This window comes from Parambassis ranga, chromosome 5 (genome assembly GCF_900634625.1).
Source record: "Parambassis ranga chromosome 5, fParRan2.1, whole genome shotgun sequence".
NCBI lineage: Eukaryota > Metazoa > Chordata > Actinopteri > Ambassidae > Parambassis > Parambassis ranga.
In genome coordinates, this window is record NC_041026.1 from 11,679,009 (window position 1) to 11,696,931 (window position 17,923).

General features: G+C 42.9%; 2 protein-coding genes and 1 non-coding gene across 8 annotated transcripts in view; all 3 read right to left on the minus strand.

Moving 5' to 3' along the window:
• Positions 1-396: 396 nt before the first annotated feature.
• pth4 (parathyroid hormone 4) lies at positions 397-1,631 on the minus strand. Its single transcript, XM_028405136.1, has 3 exons — positions 1,601-1,631; positions 834-919; positions 397-667 (listed from the first exon to the last, which is right to left on the minus strand). The coding sequence occupies exons 2-3, from the start codon at positions 914-916 to the stop codon at positions 397-399; spliced, it is 354 nt and encodes a 117-aa protein (XP_028260937.1). The 5' UTR covers positions 917-919; positions 1,601-1,631.
• A 2,130-nt stretch (positions 1,632-3,761) lies between these two features.
• trnan-guu (transfer RNA asparagine (anticodon GUU)) lies at positions 3,762-3,833 on the minus strand. The gene has a single exon. It is a non-coding gene; the product is annotated as a tRNA-Asn (tRNA).
• Positions 3,834-9,108: 5,275 nt separating this feature from the next.
• The window catches only part of LOC114435541 (plasma membrane calcium-transporting ATPase 1-like), a 63,017-nt gene continuing 54,202 nt past the window's right edge, over positions 9,109-17,923 (minus strand). For 2 of the 6 annotated variants that reach the window (XM_028405268.1, XM_028405267.1), the window contains 2 exons: positions 16,533-16,743; positions 14,225-14,342 (listed from right to left, as the gene is read on the minus strand). In XM_028405268.1, the coding sequence (XP_028261069.1) occupies positions 14,236-14,342; positions 16,533-16,743 (318 nt within the window). In that variant the 3' untranslated portion in view covers positions 14,225-14,235. Of the gene's footprint in view, positions 14,175-14,224; positions 14,343-16,532; positions 16,744-17,923 lie in introns of those variants that run through there. The other 4 variants (XM_028405271.1, XM_028405269.1, XM_028405272.1 and 1 more) reach the window with 3 other exon arrangements.

Below are 17,923 nucleotides of genomic sequence, written 5' to 3' on the forward strand. Positions count from 1 at the left end.
TTTTTGTGATGTGTTGAAGGATCACAACATGCATGAAATACTCATTACTACTCAATAAAAAGCGTGACAGTCGTCAGAGGATCACTGTGGCTGCAGGTGGCGAGCTAATTCTGGCTAATAGATGTAAAGACTTTCTGCATTAGAAAAACCAGAGCACGGACATGTTAGCTGGGTAGCTAATGCTAACTAGCTAGCTGTGTGCAGATAATTAGACATAAGGCAGCTGATACTTTGCATGTCATTTGCAAGAATAAAAAAAATATAATATTTTAGTTGTAATGCCCTGAATGGAAGTGTGATTGTACATTAAACACAAAACTATCTACCTCCGGTCTGCTTTAATCTTTTTACAAGTGGACACATCTGCAGTTGAATGCACAACAGATAGCTTTGCTGTTAGGGATCCGTGTCTGACAGCCTGGTCAGGTGGGGATTAAAGAAGTCTCTCAAGAGGCTGCGGGTGCGGGCGGGGTCGGGGTTTCCCCTGACAGGAACCAGAGGTGGATTCAGAGCCAAGTTCAGGGCCTTCGTGGGGTTGAAGGCAGCGGAGCGGGTCTGGGCGGTGTGGAGGCCCTCAATGGCGCTGGACAACCAGATGAGTCTCTTCAGACTCTGGATGTTTCGGCCACGGTCGTGCATCAGCTGGTGTTCAGTCACAGCTCGACGGCTGCAGCAAGGAGAGGAAGACAGAGAAGAAGAAGAAGAAGATGGAGAAGAAGGAGGAGGAGGAGGAGGAGAAGAAGACACCCTCACAGTTCAAACAGAACTCATGAGTCTGACAAAAACACAGAGCGAGGTGGAGGCAAAGAAAAGAAGCATGCAGTAAATATCACCTGTCGTTCTGTTGACACTGGCCGATTGTAACAACAAGAAGCATGACAGCGAGCCACTGCACAGGCCTGTGGGACATCTGCATCTTCTGCAAGAAAACAGCCAGAACCTCACAGTAAGAACTGAACCAATCCTCACAATCTGTGCAGATATCATGCAGTTCAGAGTCCAAAGTTCCACCTCAGACCATTAATAAAACAGTTTAAAGTTGACTTTAAAGTATACCAACAACAACAAAAATACAATATTTAATTATAACTAATTATTTTTGATTCTTCTCACTAACACCTGCTTCAACAAGGTAAAATCACCGTGAGCGTCTCCACAGTGCTTTACACAAAGCTGAGTGTCCAAAGTCTCCATTAGTCTTTAAAATAAGAGCAGCAGCTCATTTTGTTGAAACACAGGCATGACAGAAATGTCTGAACATAAATCATCACATTTACAGAAGCGCAAACAGAAACAGCAACACATCAGAAAAGGTTTCACCTGCAAGGAGGATTAGTTTTGTTAGGTTTTAACCAAAGATAAAGAGAAATCACAGAGAATTAGACATAAAATATCAGCTCAAATCCTCTCTGTGTTTATTAGAAATATAATAAATGCTGTAATAAAGGTTATAATACAAAACTAGCACTCATTTTTATCAAATTGATCAAAAGGAAAATCAATTAATGGATGTCAGAGACCTATCGGACCATTCCGAGTTAAAGACAAACCTGTAAAATGAAAAAGTCACATCTGTCTTTAGTGATGAAAAGGTACTCACAAGGTCCCTGATGGTGACAGCAGCTCCTCTGACGATCAGACACTAAACTGACTTCAGCGTCGACCTGCAGACCTTTTATAAAGCCCTCCGACACACACACACACACACACACACACACACACATCGTACAGACCTCCCACGGGTTTAGAACTCACTATACATAAGAAAAGACTTTGTTTTGCTAATGAGACGAACGTCAGCAGCTTCATCTCTGACATGTGGTTCTGTGTCTGCAGAGAGAAAATACAAACATGTTTTTGTGTTCATTGATCCCAAACAGCTTCCTGCACCTCACTGTGAGGCTCTTTACATAATCAGGTGTTTTGAAAAGTAGGCTGAAATACAGTTAAGGGATTATGATTTTCTCTATTTGCCATTCTAATCCTTGGCGCTCCTCAGATTCATCCGGCTGACAAAGAGGAGTTTGGATAAACATGGCTGAATGGTTTTATTGATGTTTGAGGGGAAAGACGCTCAGAGTGAGTCACTGAGTGGATGAACACAGCGTCAGCACACTGTCAGTCAGAAACTTTTCTGAACTCTCTGTCTGCATGTTTGTTGCCTGGAGCTCCTCTCCACCTTCTTCTCATCAAAACAAGCACTAATCAACCCAACAGACTGAAGTCCCTGGTTGCCACGGCACCACCACAGTCACTGCTGGACATGTAATCGACTTGACAACATCTTCCAGGACAGGTTTCCCTCCGTCAGAAATGTGACGGCGGTCCATTAAGGAGTCAATCACAGCGGCGTGATGAAATGCGGGGAACAAAGAGGCAGGATGCAGATTGTAATGTTTGACAATCAAGCTGGAAATAAATCCACTGTATAAATTAGCAGAAAACATCTCTTACATTATTATTTGTGCTTAAAGTTGATTATTTCCACAATAAACATCAGTGGTCAAAGTATTGGGGGGACACCTCTGGGGGAGGGGAGTCTGAAGTAGATGCCATTTCCTGCATTCTGGTGGATTTCAACAGCACCTATTTTACCTACAGAAGTAAAGATTTCAATAATAATTTCTTATTTATTTTAAGCAATGATGACATGAAACAGCCTAATGGTGGCACTACACTACCAGATTATTATGAAAACAATAGGTTTACATCTGTTACCTTCTACCTCTCTGTGCCACCATGATTTTAACCACAAAAATCATATTTCTGTTTCACTGTAATCCCAATGAGACCATCAACTGGACTGCCAGATTATAGAGAAAGACTTCACAGAACAGATCAGATTAACAGATTAGCTGAAATGACTTGATCAGCAATTGGCCACAAGCAGACTGACTGAAAAACAAAGGGAGGGATCAATATCATAGAAGGAAAGCCGCTCTTTACTTCTGGTGTATAGCCATATGCCATAACGTCCACTGTGCGTTCATGGAACTCACTCCTTACCCGGCAACAAGAAATTCTATTTTCTGATTGGCTGATAGGTCGCTAATTGCAGATAAATTTGTGAGCGCAGTTCGCTCTGACTGGATTGGACTGTCGTTGCGTGAGACTTGAGTAATCTTTCACACGAAGTGCTGATGATGTATCATAATGATATGATGCATATGATATTATTTTGTAGAGTGCAGCCGCGGTGTAGGCTAACTTTCTGGATACAGTAAGTGAACGTTTCTCAAGCTATCTGGTTAGCTTCTAGCTTAGATGATAAAACATAAGTAAACTCAGCGTAGAAGTGTTTTAAATCAGAAATTGTATCCTATGACGTCTGCTGTGATTAGAAATGCTTTAATGGAATGTGTTATTTAGCATATGAAACGTTGGGTATGTAGGTTTAGGTAGCTAGCATTAGCCTTAGCTAAAAAATTTTTTTAGCCCTAGCATAATTAGCTTGTCACTTCACTGGCCATAGCAGGGTCATAGCAGAGGCACATCGGACAGTGTTGCTGGTTTTCTTCTGAATCTGAGGGATCAGTAGTGGAATTGTACTAAATACTTAGAGCATGTTTCTGATTTCTTGTGTGTTTTATTTCCCTGGTGTATCTGAATCATGGCAAGTGAACCATCATATTGGATGTTGAGTTGTGAAGAGCAGTCTGGTGATTAAAATATTTCTGGTAAAAACAGGATTTATTGTTTACTCAAGTGAATGCAATACGCTTCCATACTCTCCCAAAAAAATGTAAAGGAAAAATGTTTCGTCCCTGGGTGGGCTCGAACCACCAACCTTTCGGTTAACAGCCGAACGCGCTAACCGATTGCGCCAAAGCTGGGGAACAATAGTCTGTCATGGGGGGGGAAGAAAGGAAAGAAGGGGGGAAGAAGGGGGAAGAAGGGGGAAGAGGGAAAAAGAAGGAAAAAATGAGGAAAAAATGAGGAAAAAGAAGGAAGAAGAGGAGAAAAATGAGAAAAACGTGAGAGAAGGGAAGAGATGATTTTTATTTGGACATAAATGATTTTAAACCTGTTTTTCATTTTTATATTAATTTATGCTTCGACCCCAAGGTTCCCGGTTCGAGTCCCACAAACGCCAAATATTAATGCATTAGATTTGGACTGATTTAAAAAAATGTGTAACTGGACATCACTTTAACACCGATTTTGCCGATTATTAACCTTACGTTACTGATATATTGATATTTTTATGTCTGCATTTGTGGTGTGTGGTGAGATCCATCATCGCCCTCTACACGCCCACACAACAGCATTAAGCAAAGACTTCTCATGTACACAGCACTTAACAGACTCTAATCTCAACACAAAAACACACAGAAAACAATACATTACTCACTTTACCAAACTTTATTTATAGTTGTCACAAGCATTTTACAGAGTAATAAATTATAACAAAAACAATTATTTATAAAAATAGGTCTGGCACAGTGCTGAGGGTATTTGTCCGAGGGGTCATCTATGCCTCTCTCATATTTTGTCATATTATACTTTTTTTGTTTTATGTTGTCCAGCCACTGCTCTTTTGGGACAGTCTCTACTTTCGGGCAGTAGACTGTCCCCTTGTACTGGCTGTGCCCAGTTTCTGCTGTCCTGTACTGTCCACACTTCTTACACGTGTTGTGCAGTACTTCACGCTGCAGTGTACGTGCAGGAGCAGCAGTAGTCACAGGGGCAGGAGAAGGACAGGCTGGGGCAGATGCTGGGGGCACATTTGCATGGGGCAGAGGGTCAGCTGCCACGACTGGGGAGGTCCAGCACCTGCATCAGTACCATACTGTCCTGCCTCTTCACCCTCTTGTTGTGCCACTGCACCAGAGTAGTGTGGTTAATGTCCACCAGCTGCATACTAGTCTGCTGCATGACAGCCCCATTACACAGAATAAGCTGCCTTATTTTACGGTAATCCTCCAAGATGTGGTCCCATCTGGAAAATGTGCTTGTCCCCCTTTTCTTGGGACTACGGTGGATAGCACAGAGCCTAATGAAGATCATTTCCACTAGACGACAGCAATCTGGCCAGTGAGCCAGTGGTGCAGTAGTGGTGAGCGCTTGTCGCTCTCCACCCCGGGTGTAAAGTCCTGCCTCTTCTCTGGCGACCTAAACCTGCCTGTATTCAGCCTGCTCTGGTGCCTGGCAGCAAACACCACCCTTTGCTTGCCGTAGTCCAGAAGGTTCTGCCACGACACAACAATGGTGCTGACCTGAGAGAGAGCAGAATGACAACACAGGCACATGAGAAAAGAAAATATAAGCGTGGACATGTATGACAGGCACAGAAGCACACACAAACATCTGACCTGCTGACTGGTGAGGGCTAGAGAGGACTGCTTCCTCAGCTCCACCAGATACTCTGCCAAGCTGTCAACTCTGTCTATGCCTGGCACACCAGCATCAACCACAGCCTGGGGGGAAAACAGAGATGAGAAATATAAGAACCCAGAAAGCACAAATCACACAATAATATTTCTTAATAGCAACTAATGTTACTACAAATAAATGTGCTTTGACATACCCAGATGCTGAGGATACACCAGGCTGTGGCATGGAGGTGGTGGTAGCCTCCTCCTCACAGAGGATGAGGACTGGTGGTCCTCCTAGCCACCAAGCTAGGCTTTAATGCAGCAGAGTGCACCCCACCAAAGGGAGATTTAGTGAACAGGAGAGGAGCAGGACACTGAGTGGCAGGCTGGTAAAGCAACATTACATGATGTAACAGACACAGCATTTGATGTTATCTGTGTGTATTGAAGCAACTGTCACTCATTAAACTGCATGATGCTATATAATAATGTCCATAGTAAGTAACAGGCTAACACTTTACCTTCTCATAGAGGTCATGCCACCTCTGCTGCCTAGGAGCTCGCCTGCAGCCTCCAGCAGGGCAAACACCTGAGCTGGCAGCCTGCTCATCCACTCATCTTCTCCCATAGCCGTGTGGTTATTGCTCATCTAAAGACACTGACAACAATAAAAAACGCTGAGCATGCAATAATGAACAACGCGCTGTGACGCCGCTGCACTAAATAAACAGTTAATATGCGAATACATACGCGTCCACAGCGATCGTGTAATATAAAGAACACGTGCTCCTGGTTTTCAAATAATGTACGGAAGCGCTGAACTGAATTATGTTTTCTTTATGTCACTATAACGTGATCTTATCACGTTATAACAAGCTAGCGGCTCATCGCGTCCTGTCATGCTATAACGGGATGAGCCGCTGTTTTACAACGTGACAGCGTCTTATCACGTTATAACGATACAAGACGCTGTTGTAAACCGCACGTTTGCAGTATTTACTTACTGTTTAGACGCGTCGAATCCTTCGTCGTAGACGACCGACTGACTGGAAGCGGTTGCTATGGACTCGCTACGTCATCCAATGTAGAATGGAAATGCGCGCCGCCATTGGCGCTGTCGAGCGTCGTCGCGCCGCGCGATTGGATGAAATCCAATCTTACATTGGACGGCGGCGTACGCGATAGGCCGAGGAGATTGGAATTGGACAGACTGTCGTGAGCCAGGTAGCGCCACAGAGACTTATGGGTAATGTAGTACTTGATGTTTTTTTTTTTCCGACATGAAAACTATATGACTGATTTACCGGTTTCACTCACCGATCGATAAAATGATAAAAATAAAGCTTGACTAAATCAAAAACACATAATCATTTTAACAAGCAGTTTAACATAAGTGTTAAATATCCTCCAGTTTAAAATGTACCTGACAGGACGGTGAACCTGGATCTCCAGCTGTCAACCCTCCTGTGTCCACACGGTGGCAGTGTTGCACTGAACTGCAACAGGAGCTGCAGATTTGAAGGAGAACACCGAACAAACCACAACAAACTGTAAAAATACAGTAATACTGCGCCACCCAGCGGCTGCAGTATTAATTACAGGGACAATGTGAACAAATCAAAGTATTGCAGTATTTATTTTTTCTCCAATTTCACGTATTTGTCTTGTTAATTTAAACAACAAATACAATATACATAGTTTTTATATAAGCTCTCTGGACCTCACCCACATTATCATCACCTTCACCGCACTTTTACCATGCAGGCCTACAGTACGTACAATTATTGCTCATTGTGACACCTGAATGGCCACGGCTTGGTCTCCATGGTGACGTGATGTTTCCTGGGCTTGAATCTCTGTCGCTTATTAGCCTACTTGTATATTATACAGGATGTATAAACAGGACAATAGTCAATAAAAATAACCACAAATGGGCACAGATTTATTTCAAATTCCAATGGCTTTATTTATTTTATGTATATAGATTTGTATATATTTATATATATATATTTATATATTATATATATATTTAACAACTTTTACTCAGTTGCTTGATTATCATCTTTTGTTCAGCATAACGACATGACACTAAGACCAAGGCATTCCACATGATCATATCTTACAAAAGAGTAAAGAAAACCACGTGTGTGTGGGTGTGTGTGTGTGTGTGTGCACCTGTGATACACACGCACGCACACACACACACGTACGTACATACATACATACATCAGTGTACAGGTGTCGTGGTTCTGTCTGTACAAAAAAACCAAAACAGAAAAAAAGATCAAGACCGAGACAAGCAGAAAGAGAGAGAGAGAGAAAGAGAGAGACTGAGTGGACCACTGGAACTGAACTGGAGGATTCTGTTGCATAGATTGAAGCAAACAGCAGGAGGAAGTCCGATGAAAACAGACCGGATGAGAGTGAAGGTGGGAGAAAAGGTGACACACACTGAGGAAACAGGGACACACACACACACACATTCTGGGAAGCACAGGAAGTTTTATTTGGACTCAAGGACAAATCGAAGCTGAGGCCAGACAGGACTGAACACAGTGAGGTCACACGCTTTGAATATTAACACTAAACATGTCAAGTTTTGAACTGATTGTAGTGCTAGACCGATCAGGGGTTAGATGTTTTAGAGATAATTAAGTCTGAACTGAACCAGGTCTGGCCACTGAGCCATGAGGGGCCCAGGTGTTCATAGATAAACATAAAAGACTGGGCTCAGCTTTGTTTGACCCATTTTTCTTTAATTATTTATACACATACACCTGTAGCCTCTGACCAGAAACAGCTATAGTAAAGCCTGTTGGCACACATGTAGAACCAGAGCTGCCATTTTTCCTCTGGCTGGTAATGGGTTAAGGTCTGAGGGGAAAAGCTGAAAATCCACAGAACCGTTGACAGACATTTTATTTGGGGGGTGACTTGCATTGATGACCTCAATGTTTCCGTCAGCGGATCTGCTGCCAAACGTGAACATTCACACTGGTGGAGTGACACAAACAGTCCCGAAAACCTCAAATAAACATCAAGTAAACAGACAGGAGACGTGGTTATGAAGTTTGAATGTCTGTTCAGGTTCAGTGCAGATTGACGGATGCATGTTTAGCGAGGAAATGGAAACAGCTCGCCTAGCTCCATCTGAAGAGAACAACAGAAGACACACTGTGTGTACATGCCGATGATGAGACCTTATTAAAATAAATACAAATCCAACACTGAACTGTTTTTCTGTTGAATTACAGATAATTTGGAACAAAACATTCTTTAACCTCTTCACTACAGAGGTTTTTAATGAAAAGTAGAAGAAGGTGCAGATCAAGTCTTGTAACAGATTGGATGATAAATCACTTTCATCTTCTCAAACATCTTTGGACTTTTACAGGTTTATAAAGGGCATCTACACCATTTTCTGATGGACAAATTAAATCTCCACATGATACTGATTTGCAATAAGATGACACACTCACTAACGACTCCAACTCCATTATCCTTATTTTTCTCCCAAACTGGGCAGCAGAGAGAAGAAGGAGGATCATGGATCAATGGGGTGATTGGTGAGATGATGAAGGCCTACCTTACACACATGCTGAATGATAACTGTCAGCGTCTCCCTCCTCCTCCTCATCCTCCTCTCACCATACAGATGAGTGGGTGATGAGTTCAAGGGCAGTCTGCGTGTTTGTGTGATGGGGTTGAGGATGAAACAACAAGGAGGCGGAGGAGAGGACGGATCTCTTAGCCGTTTTTTTTCTGGATAAAATGAGATGACGGACACAAAAAGTTTCATCTTTCATCAATCCATCCATCAGAAGTCACACAGCTTTAATTTACTCAGTGTGTTTCACCTCACAGTGCAAATACGTGTGTGTGTGTGTGTGTGTGTGTGTGTGTGCGGGGTGTTGCTTGTGTTTGAGATTCATTTTGGAAAAACAAGTCAACATTTGGGATGTTTCATTCCATACTAAAACATGCAGAACACAGAACATTGAACACATATACTGAACAGTTAGTTTATCCAAATGCAGTTTCTCTTTTTTTTGTTTTTGTTTTTTATCTGGCTTTAGGCTACACAGAACACGACAGAACCAATCGCACCAGGTTGGACATATTGCTTTAAACCACCAAATTTTGTATATATGTCATGCATGCCACATAGATGATATTATGTTTATACAAAAATAACACCAACGCCTATTACTGTGTATCATAGTAATTACAGAAAAAAAATCTTTTCAGTCTTTTTTGCAATGAAGTTCAACTGAGAAACCACATATATCTATGAATTTATATCCAATATATACACACTTAGAGATATATATATATACCAGACATAAATACATAGATATAATATATAAATATATAGATATATATGTTAAGTGATTATGACTTTTCCATCTGTGGTATTCCAGTTCATTTGAGCCTTTTTTTTTATTTGTGATTTTTTTTTGAAGTGGATGTGAACGTTCTTGAAGAATTCCTTAATATCTGACGACAGGAAGCTGTTCAGAGAAAAGGCAGTGCTCTGAAGAGGAAGCAACGCAGTCAGAATGCAACCGTGACTGGATAAGAAACGAGTTCCTGCTCCATTCACAAGTCCTAATGGAAAACTATGGCAAACAGGATAGTCCAAAAAACATGAAGGTTTTCATCTGGACAGTTTCATCACAGCGTCTCTGATTGTGCGGCTGCGCTGTGTATCCGGCATGAGATGTGAGGGCAACCAGTCCAACCAGTCCAACACAAGACCACCACTGCCAGGCTGAGGCTATGGCAAGAACAGGGGAGACAACCTAGTCCAGGTGGTAGGGAGGGGATAGGGGAGAGAATCATGTGACAAACTCGATCCTGCCCTCCAGAGAAGAAAAGCAAAATGACTTTGGCAGAACATTCTTAAAGCTTTGCTTGATTGATTGGCTGATTGCCCCCCTCTCCCATCACTTCCTGCCACCGACACAGGCAGTAGGAACATTTTACTCACTTATATGACATTATTTACATTGTACTGACTGTAAGAGCGCAGGTTTCAGCAGTGGGACAAAACAAAGAGGAAACGCATCATCATTTGGAAGGTTTGTCTACAGGCACATGGCAGAAACAGGAAGTGATGTCACAAGTGCTTTAAAATGTCCTGCCCTCTTCCTGTGGACAATATCTGAAGCTGAATAGAAAACAGTGTTGACTTCTAGGACTGCAGCTGTGTCCCATTACAGGATCCATCTCCTCTAGAATTTCAAAATAAAGGCCAGGAATGAAACTAAAATATTTAATCATCTTTAGCGTCTTTGGTCAGACTGTGGTCCCATGACCCTTTATGTAAACATTAACAGTGAGTGAGTGGTAAACCTTTGAAAATATAGATTCTAAATGTAGTTAGATATTGAAATGACACTTTCGGTGTTCCGGGGGAAGTTCTTCACTGGTCTAACAAGTTTCAAGAAACCAAAATCTGACCCTTGTCCCAAGTTAAGGTGGGGTTCTAGCTGTTAGTGTCCCCTAATAAACCTTTTTGCAGGTTACTTTCTCAGTAGGGGTTTGTCTACAGGGGAGGGGAGGTTTTTCAACAACAGAGTACGCCCCTGTATGAGGAGGCAGAGCCTGTGGCAGGACACAGCTTTGCTTCTCTTTATGCTTCCAGCTGGAAAACAGCATCAATCCACTCACTCAAAGGAATCAGCTTCAAAGTACAGAAACAAACAAAGCAAGAGGTTGGATAAATAATTATATACTCCCATTTAATGTTTGATACAGTTAGCTGTATTCATGTTGCATTTGCTGAACTCTGATGAGTTGGGTAACTTTCACACAGCGTGTAGTGTGTCACAACATTGTAGATAAACTGATTATACTGATGTAAAAAGGGGCTGATGAGGCTAGATTGTTGAGATTCCAATTAAACGGCCAACAGGAAGTAAACAAGTCACTGCAGGTTTCTGAGCCCTAACATCAGGTGACCAAGACGACACACGTGGCATAAATATTTAGAGAGCTGTAAAAAGACAGAGTCCACGGTAGATTCATCTCATTCATGTACTGCACTGTCACCAAACTCTTCAGCCTATACATATATATTCATATATCTCCAAAATATTAAAAAGTACTTAATATAAAAATACAGAAGAATTGTAAAAAATGAGCAAAACATTGAATTTTATATGAAAACCATGCAAGAAAGATTCCCCATTTAGTTAAATAGTAACTCTAAGATTCAGGAAAGCAAGGGAATGAAAGGGAAGTGGTCGGATGAGAGAAGCGCAGGCGAACTGCCACCGACTCGCTTTTCATGTAAACATTGTAGAGGTCCTTTAAACTTGGTTCGGCAGTGACGACTGAAGATTTTCTCCTTGCTTTTTGGTCATGTTTGGAGTAAAGGGCCAGGAAGGGGTGAAGGGGGATGAAGGGCGGGGGGGGGGGGGGGAGTCCAAAGGAAACTTTGATAACAATGAGATAAAAAACAATACAGACAACCTATAAAATATGGCTCTGAGTTACATAGAAAAAGCTCATCAGAGGGGAGAGGAAGAACCTAGTCATGACAAAAAGTTGGAAATATGGCAGTAGTAGCACATTACTTCAATAATGTGTCCTTGTTCAGAGATAGGTTGATGGCTGCTAGTCAGACTAAGAGGGGATTAGACGCGTCGCTGCTTCTGATTGGTGGATCATTTCTTCTTCTTTTAAGACAATAATCTGCAGACAACGTTGAGCAGCAGGGACACAGTGGATTTTACTCTACAGGCTGACTAGCGACATGATCAGACTTCCATACACCTCAGTGTAGCCACCACGCTGATGTCTGTCAATCAAACATGGCGGGTTGGAGAGGCGAGTTGACGATCGAACCGTTGCGTCCTCGGCAGCTGGCTGCATGATGCCACTGACAGCTTATTTAGTTTCTGTTTATAAAGTTTGACAAACAAGGAATGAGAAATGGTACTAAGATTTGTTTTTTAACACAGGCAGACGGTCCAGACCCTGCTCAGAGTGCCATGTACTTTCTGCACCATGACCAAAACAGACTCATCAATACAAACAAGAGCTTTTAATACTTTGTCCAAAGTTCTTCTGTAACAGCAGCGTTTAGTCCCAAACCTTCACAATTCACCGACACTATGGAAAAGCCCAGATTATACCTCTACATCTGCTTCAGTGCAAGGACTAGTGTAACATCTGCCATTCATTTGTAGCTATGGCCTAGTGTGGCTGTGAGCAGACACACTGGTTAGTTGTGATTGGTTGACAAACTTCCAACGGGAGCCTGTAAGAGGTTGGACACAAACAAGGAACAAGACGAGAATACAAGAAACCATGACCTAATCCACGTGGGCATTTTGATTTAGCCTTCTTAGACCATTAGACATGAGAAGATTGGGCCAACTGTGCAGTGACACTGTGGAGGACGGGCTGCTTACTATCGGCTCTAATGACTTTATGTAGTGACTGACAACATTTAGACAGACCGTCGGCTGACTGGGACGTGCCATGTCATCTACGACATCAGTACATCGGTGTTTGATGGTTCTCTCCACTTATCTGAGTATTGATGAGCCTGTTTTGGTTGTGCAGACAGCTCACAGAGCTCTGAGCAGATGCTGCTGCGACTAACGGACACTGCAGTCGAAACGGAATCCCAAATATTCATTCCTAAGTTATCATGCGACTCAACACGAATGAAAGAAAACATGCATCCTACTAGAGCGGGAAACATGAGCCACACTCCTGTTTCCTATAGACATGAACATAGTGGGGGGGAGGGGCAGAGAGAACCAGAACCCTGACTGGATGAGATGAGGTCAGACCCCCACTGAGCTGAAAGCGAGGCCTCGCTGGTCGTCACCATGTTGGGTTTTTTTGGGTAGTAAACATTCTGTCCTTCAACATGCAAAACAGCAGCTAAAAAGAAAAACCAACACATACAAACACGATAAAGGGTAGGACATTTTTTTTAACAGCTGAACCTTAAAGACTGTAGTGTCACACTTACAAGACATTCTCAGGAGTTTGAATCAACCATCAATGATCATTTGTTAAAGGTTTTGAAAACAAACAAATGGTCAACATCTAAAAAAAAAAACAACAAAAAGGTTACAATTTTGCATTTGCCTAAAAATCATCTGAACACCCGGCTTATAGATGTGTAGAAGAGCAGAAATGTATGTACATCAGAATCACTGCACTCTTTGAAAAGTTCGGTGCCGCAACACGCAGGAATGAAGCAAGTACAGAACACGACATGCTGCTGTGAGTCCCGCATAGACTGAACCCAACAAAGTTTAAGAACTTTTAAAAAGGAGCTTTAAGTTAAAAAAAAAGAAAAAAAGAATAATGAACTATAAGACAGGCCTTCCACTGTGGAGACTCTGGACTCCACCCTCTACAGGTTCATGCGTGGAGTGGGGGTGGAGGTACACACTTACAGGCAGAATGACGCCACAGTCAGTATGAAAAACAGAACGTGGCAGGAATGGGGGGGGGAGAGGGGTGTGTGTGTGTAGAGCATGTGCAGAATGACGAGATGAGCAGGGTATGACCTCCCTCCTCAGTGTGACAGTTCAGTTGGTGGGGTGACAGATGATGCTAATGAAGTGGAGAAGGAGGAACTCAGATGGATGACTCGCGGTTGTGGGGGAAGGTGCTGGGAGGCTCTCCTCCTCCCTTGGCGCCAGACGACGAGCTGGGAAGGGTACTGATCTCGTCTCCGGCCTCCTTGATTGGGGGGATGCGAGCCTCCTCCTCCTCGGACAGGGGCACAAACTCAGGATGGGCCATGAAGCTATGGATGGAGCTACGGGATTCTGGGCTCTGCAGCCCCTCATACAGGGAGCTACGGAATGCATTCACCACTTTAATCTAAAAGAGAGAAGAAAAAAAAAACACCATCAGCAGTTGAGCAGGTCAGCAGCCACAGAGTTCATGAAAGTGTGATGTCAAACAGGCAGCAGGGGCTGATGGGACACATGGCAGTCGTGTGTCTGAATCTGGGCACAGATGGACAAAACCACACACAGCTGAAGGACACTGTGGGAAAAACAAATCAACACAAAAGGTCAAAAAAATAAAGGCCAACACAACGTTGGAGGCAGCTGAACGCAGAATGTGCAACACCAACAATGCAGACAACACAAACACACAAGTCTATCTCCCACAGTCACTTATACGGAGTTTAAACTTAATCCTGTGTGTGTTAAACAATGAGCAGCATATGGTTCGTCATCTCCTTGTGAAACATTAATCCCCTGCTGTATCTGCTTCTCCTCTTCACTTCCAGATGTTGAACCTGGATTTTCTCCCATTTAGCCCTAAGAGCATTAGAGAGGTCAAACACTGACGTGGGTCAAGCCCTGGTCTCACACTTGGTGTTCTAGTTCATCCCAGAGGTGTGAGGTCAAGTTCCATCACAACAAACTGGAAGACTAATTGACCCAAAATAGCAAACATGGACACATCCAAAGACCAAATGTGTGTGTCCTGGGTTTGTTTTCATGTTTATGATTATATATATAATCATTATATGTGCCTTATTGATTAGTTCTTAGTTCTTATAATTTTCCTCAGAATTATCTAAATAACAAAAAAACAAAATTTGTCTTTCAGCTGTGCAGATTAGTACATAATCAGTTTTGTATGCATGAAAAAGTATAAATGCCACACACTGACTCCCAGAAAAACTGTGACTTGTGGGGTCCCTGTGGATCTGGGGCCCGCTTTGCCAACGCATCCATGACATTGCCAGCCCCAGTAAACAAAAAACACACATACAGTACACACAAAAACACCCTTACAAATCACAACAAACACATGCACACTGTTAAGTATTTATAATCGTATCCAGAGCCAGATTCATTTTTGTCCTTTAGCTGCTCTCTTCTCTTTGCCGAAAGTCGTTTTCTCTGTGATGAATCCACAGAGGCTGCTGCTGATCACACTGATTTATACGCACCAGCAGAGAGTCTTCATTATAATTAATAACCCTGCAGTTCAAAGCTCTCTATTACTGAGCCAGAGGAGAGCTGCAGGCTGAGCACTGCAGCTTATAGAGCATACATGCAAACATTACACACACACACACACAAGTTAAACCATGAGAGACTTGCTGAGCCTGAGACAGATTTAACCCTGCCCAGGATTAACCCATAACATAATCATGGTGACCAGGCTGTTGCCTTTGATAAAAAGAGAGGGGAAAAAAAAACACACAACAAAGAAAATAGGCTTTTTTTTTCCGAACTGTCACGAATGAGAAGGATGCACAGCTTCTTTTCTCGCAGGCCACATGTGCCAACTGTGATCTGTTCCTGACTCGCCAGGCAGCAAGTCTCATCAGGGTTAATAGATGCGTGTTAAGAGTTTGAAATCTCCACAACATGCAGGAGAAGCAGAAGGCAGAATGAAATGTATATAAGGTATTAAAAAAGGAAGAAACGTGGAGAAAACGCTAAAGGGGAGGAAGATGAGCAGCAAGCACATGGAGACAGGCTGTCTTCATGTTCTCTCAGTTAGATTTTCTATAACAGCTGTGGTTGCATTTCCTTTCATTGCTGAGCTTTGAATATGTTTTAGTCATCTTGAATAGGCTTCATTGTTTCTTTATGCTAAGCTCTTGACTCCAGCTCCAGAAATTAGAACGATATCCACCTTCTGATCCCACTTCAGGAAGACAATGAGCTGATAATTGTGGATCCATTTCTTCAAATATCGTCTAAAGTTCAGTTCTCAGTATGTTTGTATCATGTAACTGAATCTCTCTGATTATTGTTTATTGCTTCCCTGCAGCTGTTACAGAGCTTAACTTTCTGTCTTACTGTAAATGGAAACTCAACATTTCCTGCTGCTGATGCTTCACAGTAAAAGCCGTCCACCAGAAAACCTTTGGGAGGCTTTTATTGTAAGGCAGCAGCTGCAGACAATGCCGTTCAGCAAGCACTGAGATTAGACCAGCTTTGTTCGAGGGCTTCTTTTCAAACTGTGGATTTACAGTTATTATGGAATGAGTTTAGTTTCTCTCTTTCGGGTCTCTCTTGCTGTCTCCACTTGAATTACAATATTTATGACACACTGATCAGACATTTGAAATTAGAACATGCAGACACCTGCTGATGGCAGAGGCAGTGTGATGGTGAGTCATGCAATGTTCAGTGTTTGAAAAAGAGAAAAAAGAGTCCAGCCCAGTGAAGCGTGGTGTTAACTGGCCTCCAGTCACAGACTCACTGCCTGCAGCGGAGGAAGAAGCAGCAGCAGCAGGGGCCGCTGCCCCGGCCGAGTTGGTGAGAGAAGAGGAGGAGCTAAGCCCTACGTGGGTAGGGCTAGAGAGAGTTTTGGCGGCAGTGGCGTCATTATGCTGGCTGACGACGGACGGCTGGCGGCGCAGAGCACCGGGCACCGGCGCCTGGCCTGTCTGGAAGGTATAGACCACATCCATCTGAAGGAAGGACAGCCACAACACACTGTTAGACAGCAGAGAGAGAGAGAGCAAGAAGAAGACAAGGCAGAGGAAACAAGACTTCTGGGGAGGTTAGAGAGAGTTTGATGTTTGAAAGTCAGTCAAAACTATTTCATTCAGACAGACAGAAGAAGAAAACCCAGTGCAAATCTGCAGTGTGCTCTTCGGAGGCCGAACTATCAACAGCATATTCACTGTTTCCACCACCTTAACATAACAGGTTTGTTCAGTTTCTGCAAATACGATGAGCCAGCTGTGGACAAAAACAGTACAAAAAAAGCTATCAGCAGCTATGTAGGCTAATCAAGTCTATACCTTTTTGAGACAATCTAGGTGAGATATACAGATACTTTAATGCCAGAGTCGAGTTATTTAAGATTTAGATTTCATCAAAAGCTCAGGTATCCTACTGAACTTGACAGGTGACTTCCTAGCTACATGTAAACAGAAACAACAAGAGGAACTGAGACAGAGGAGAAGAGTGAGGGGAAGTTTGAGAGGAGACAGAAAGGTGTCATTTAGTTACTGACAAAATGTGAAAATCCATGAAAGCTCTGATGGAGTGAAGGGATGAAAGGAGAAATGTGACAATGAGCAAAGAGCTTTAGAATCTGTCTATACTTAGAGAGAGAAAAGGCTGAGACAGAAGGAAGTGCAGAACTGTGTCGTTTGGAATGACTGATAAAGTTTCAGCAGTGAGGTGCTTCTTGTACCAATTATTCCCCCACTGTGTTTGACTGTTGAGGCGTTGAGCGGCACAATGTTGCCCACCAGGATTAGAGAGGAGGAGGACAGGAAGAGGAGTGTGGAGAGATAAGAACCTAATTAGCTTGCAGCCTTTCGTCACCTCCCCCTCCATCCCCTCATCCTCCCATCCTCCTATCCCAGGAGGGCAGAAGACTGATATTACAGATAAACAGCCATGAACAGAAGAGAGAGAGAGAGAGAGAGAGAGAGAGAGAGGGAGAGAGCATCCTCATTCTCCTACACCGTGTCTGATAGTGGGGACACAGGAGGACAAGAACTTTGTTTCTGTTTCTTCTCGCGTGACATCCTCTTTTCACAAAGCTCCAAAGCTCCACAGGGAATAGGTGAAGGTTAATAACAAAAACAGAGCTCAACTTAAATATATAAAATATAAAGTAAATGTGTACAGCAA

What these genes read in the sequence shown, in the direction of transcription:
- pth4 (XM_028405136.1), bottom strand. Translation starts at nt 916, where the DNA reads ATGCAGATGTCCCACAGGCCTGTGCAGTGGCTCGCTGTCATGCTTCTT. An exon ending in CAGTGTCAACAGAACGACAG is followed by an intron (nt 668 to 833) that starts GTGATATTTACT and finishes TCCTTGCTGCAG; the next exon opens with CCGTCGAGCTGTGACTGAAC.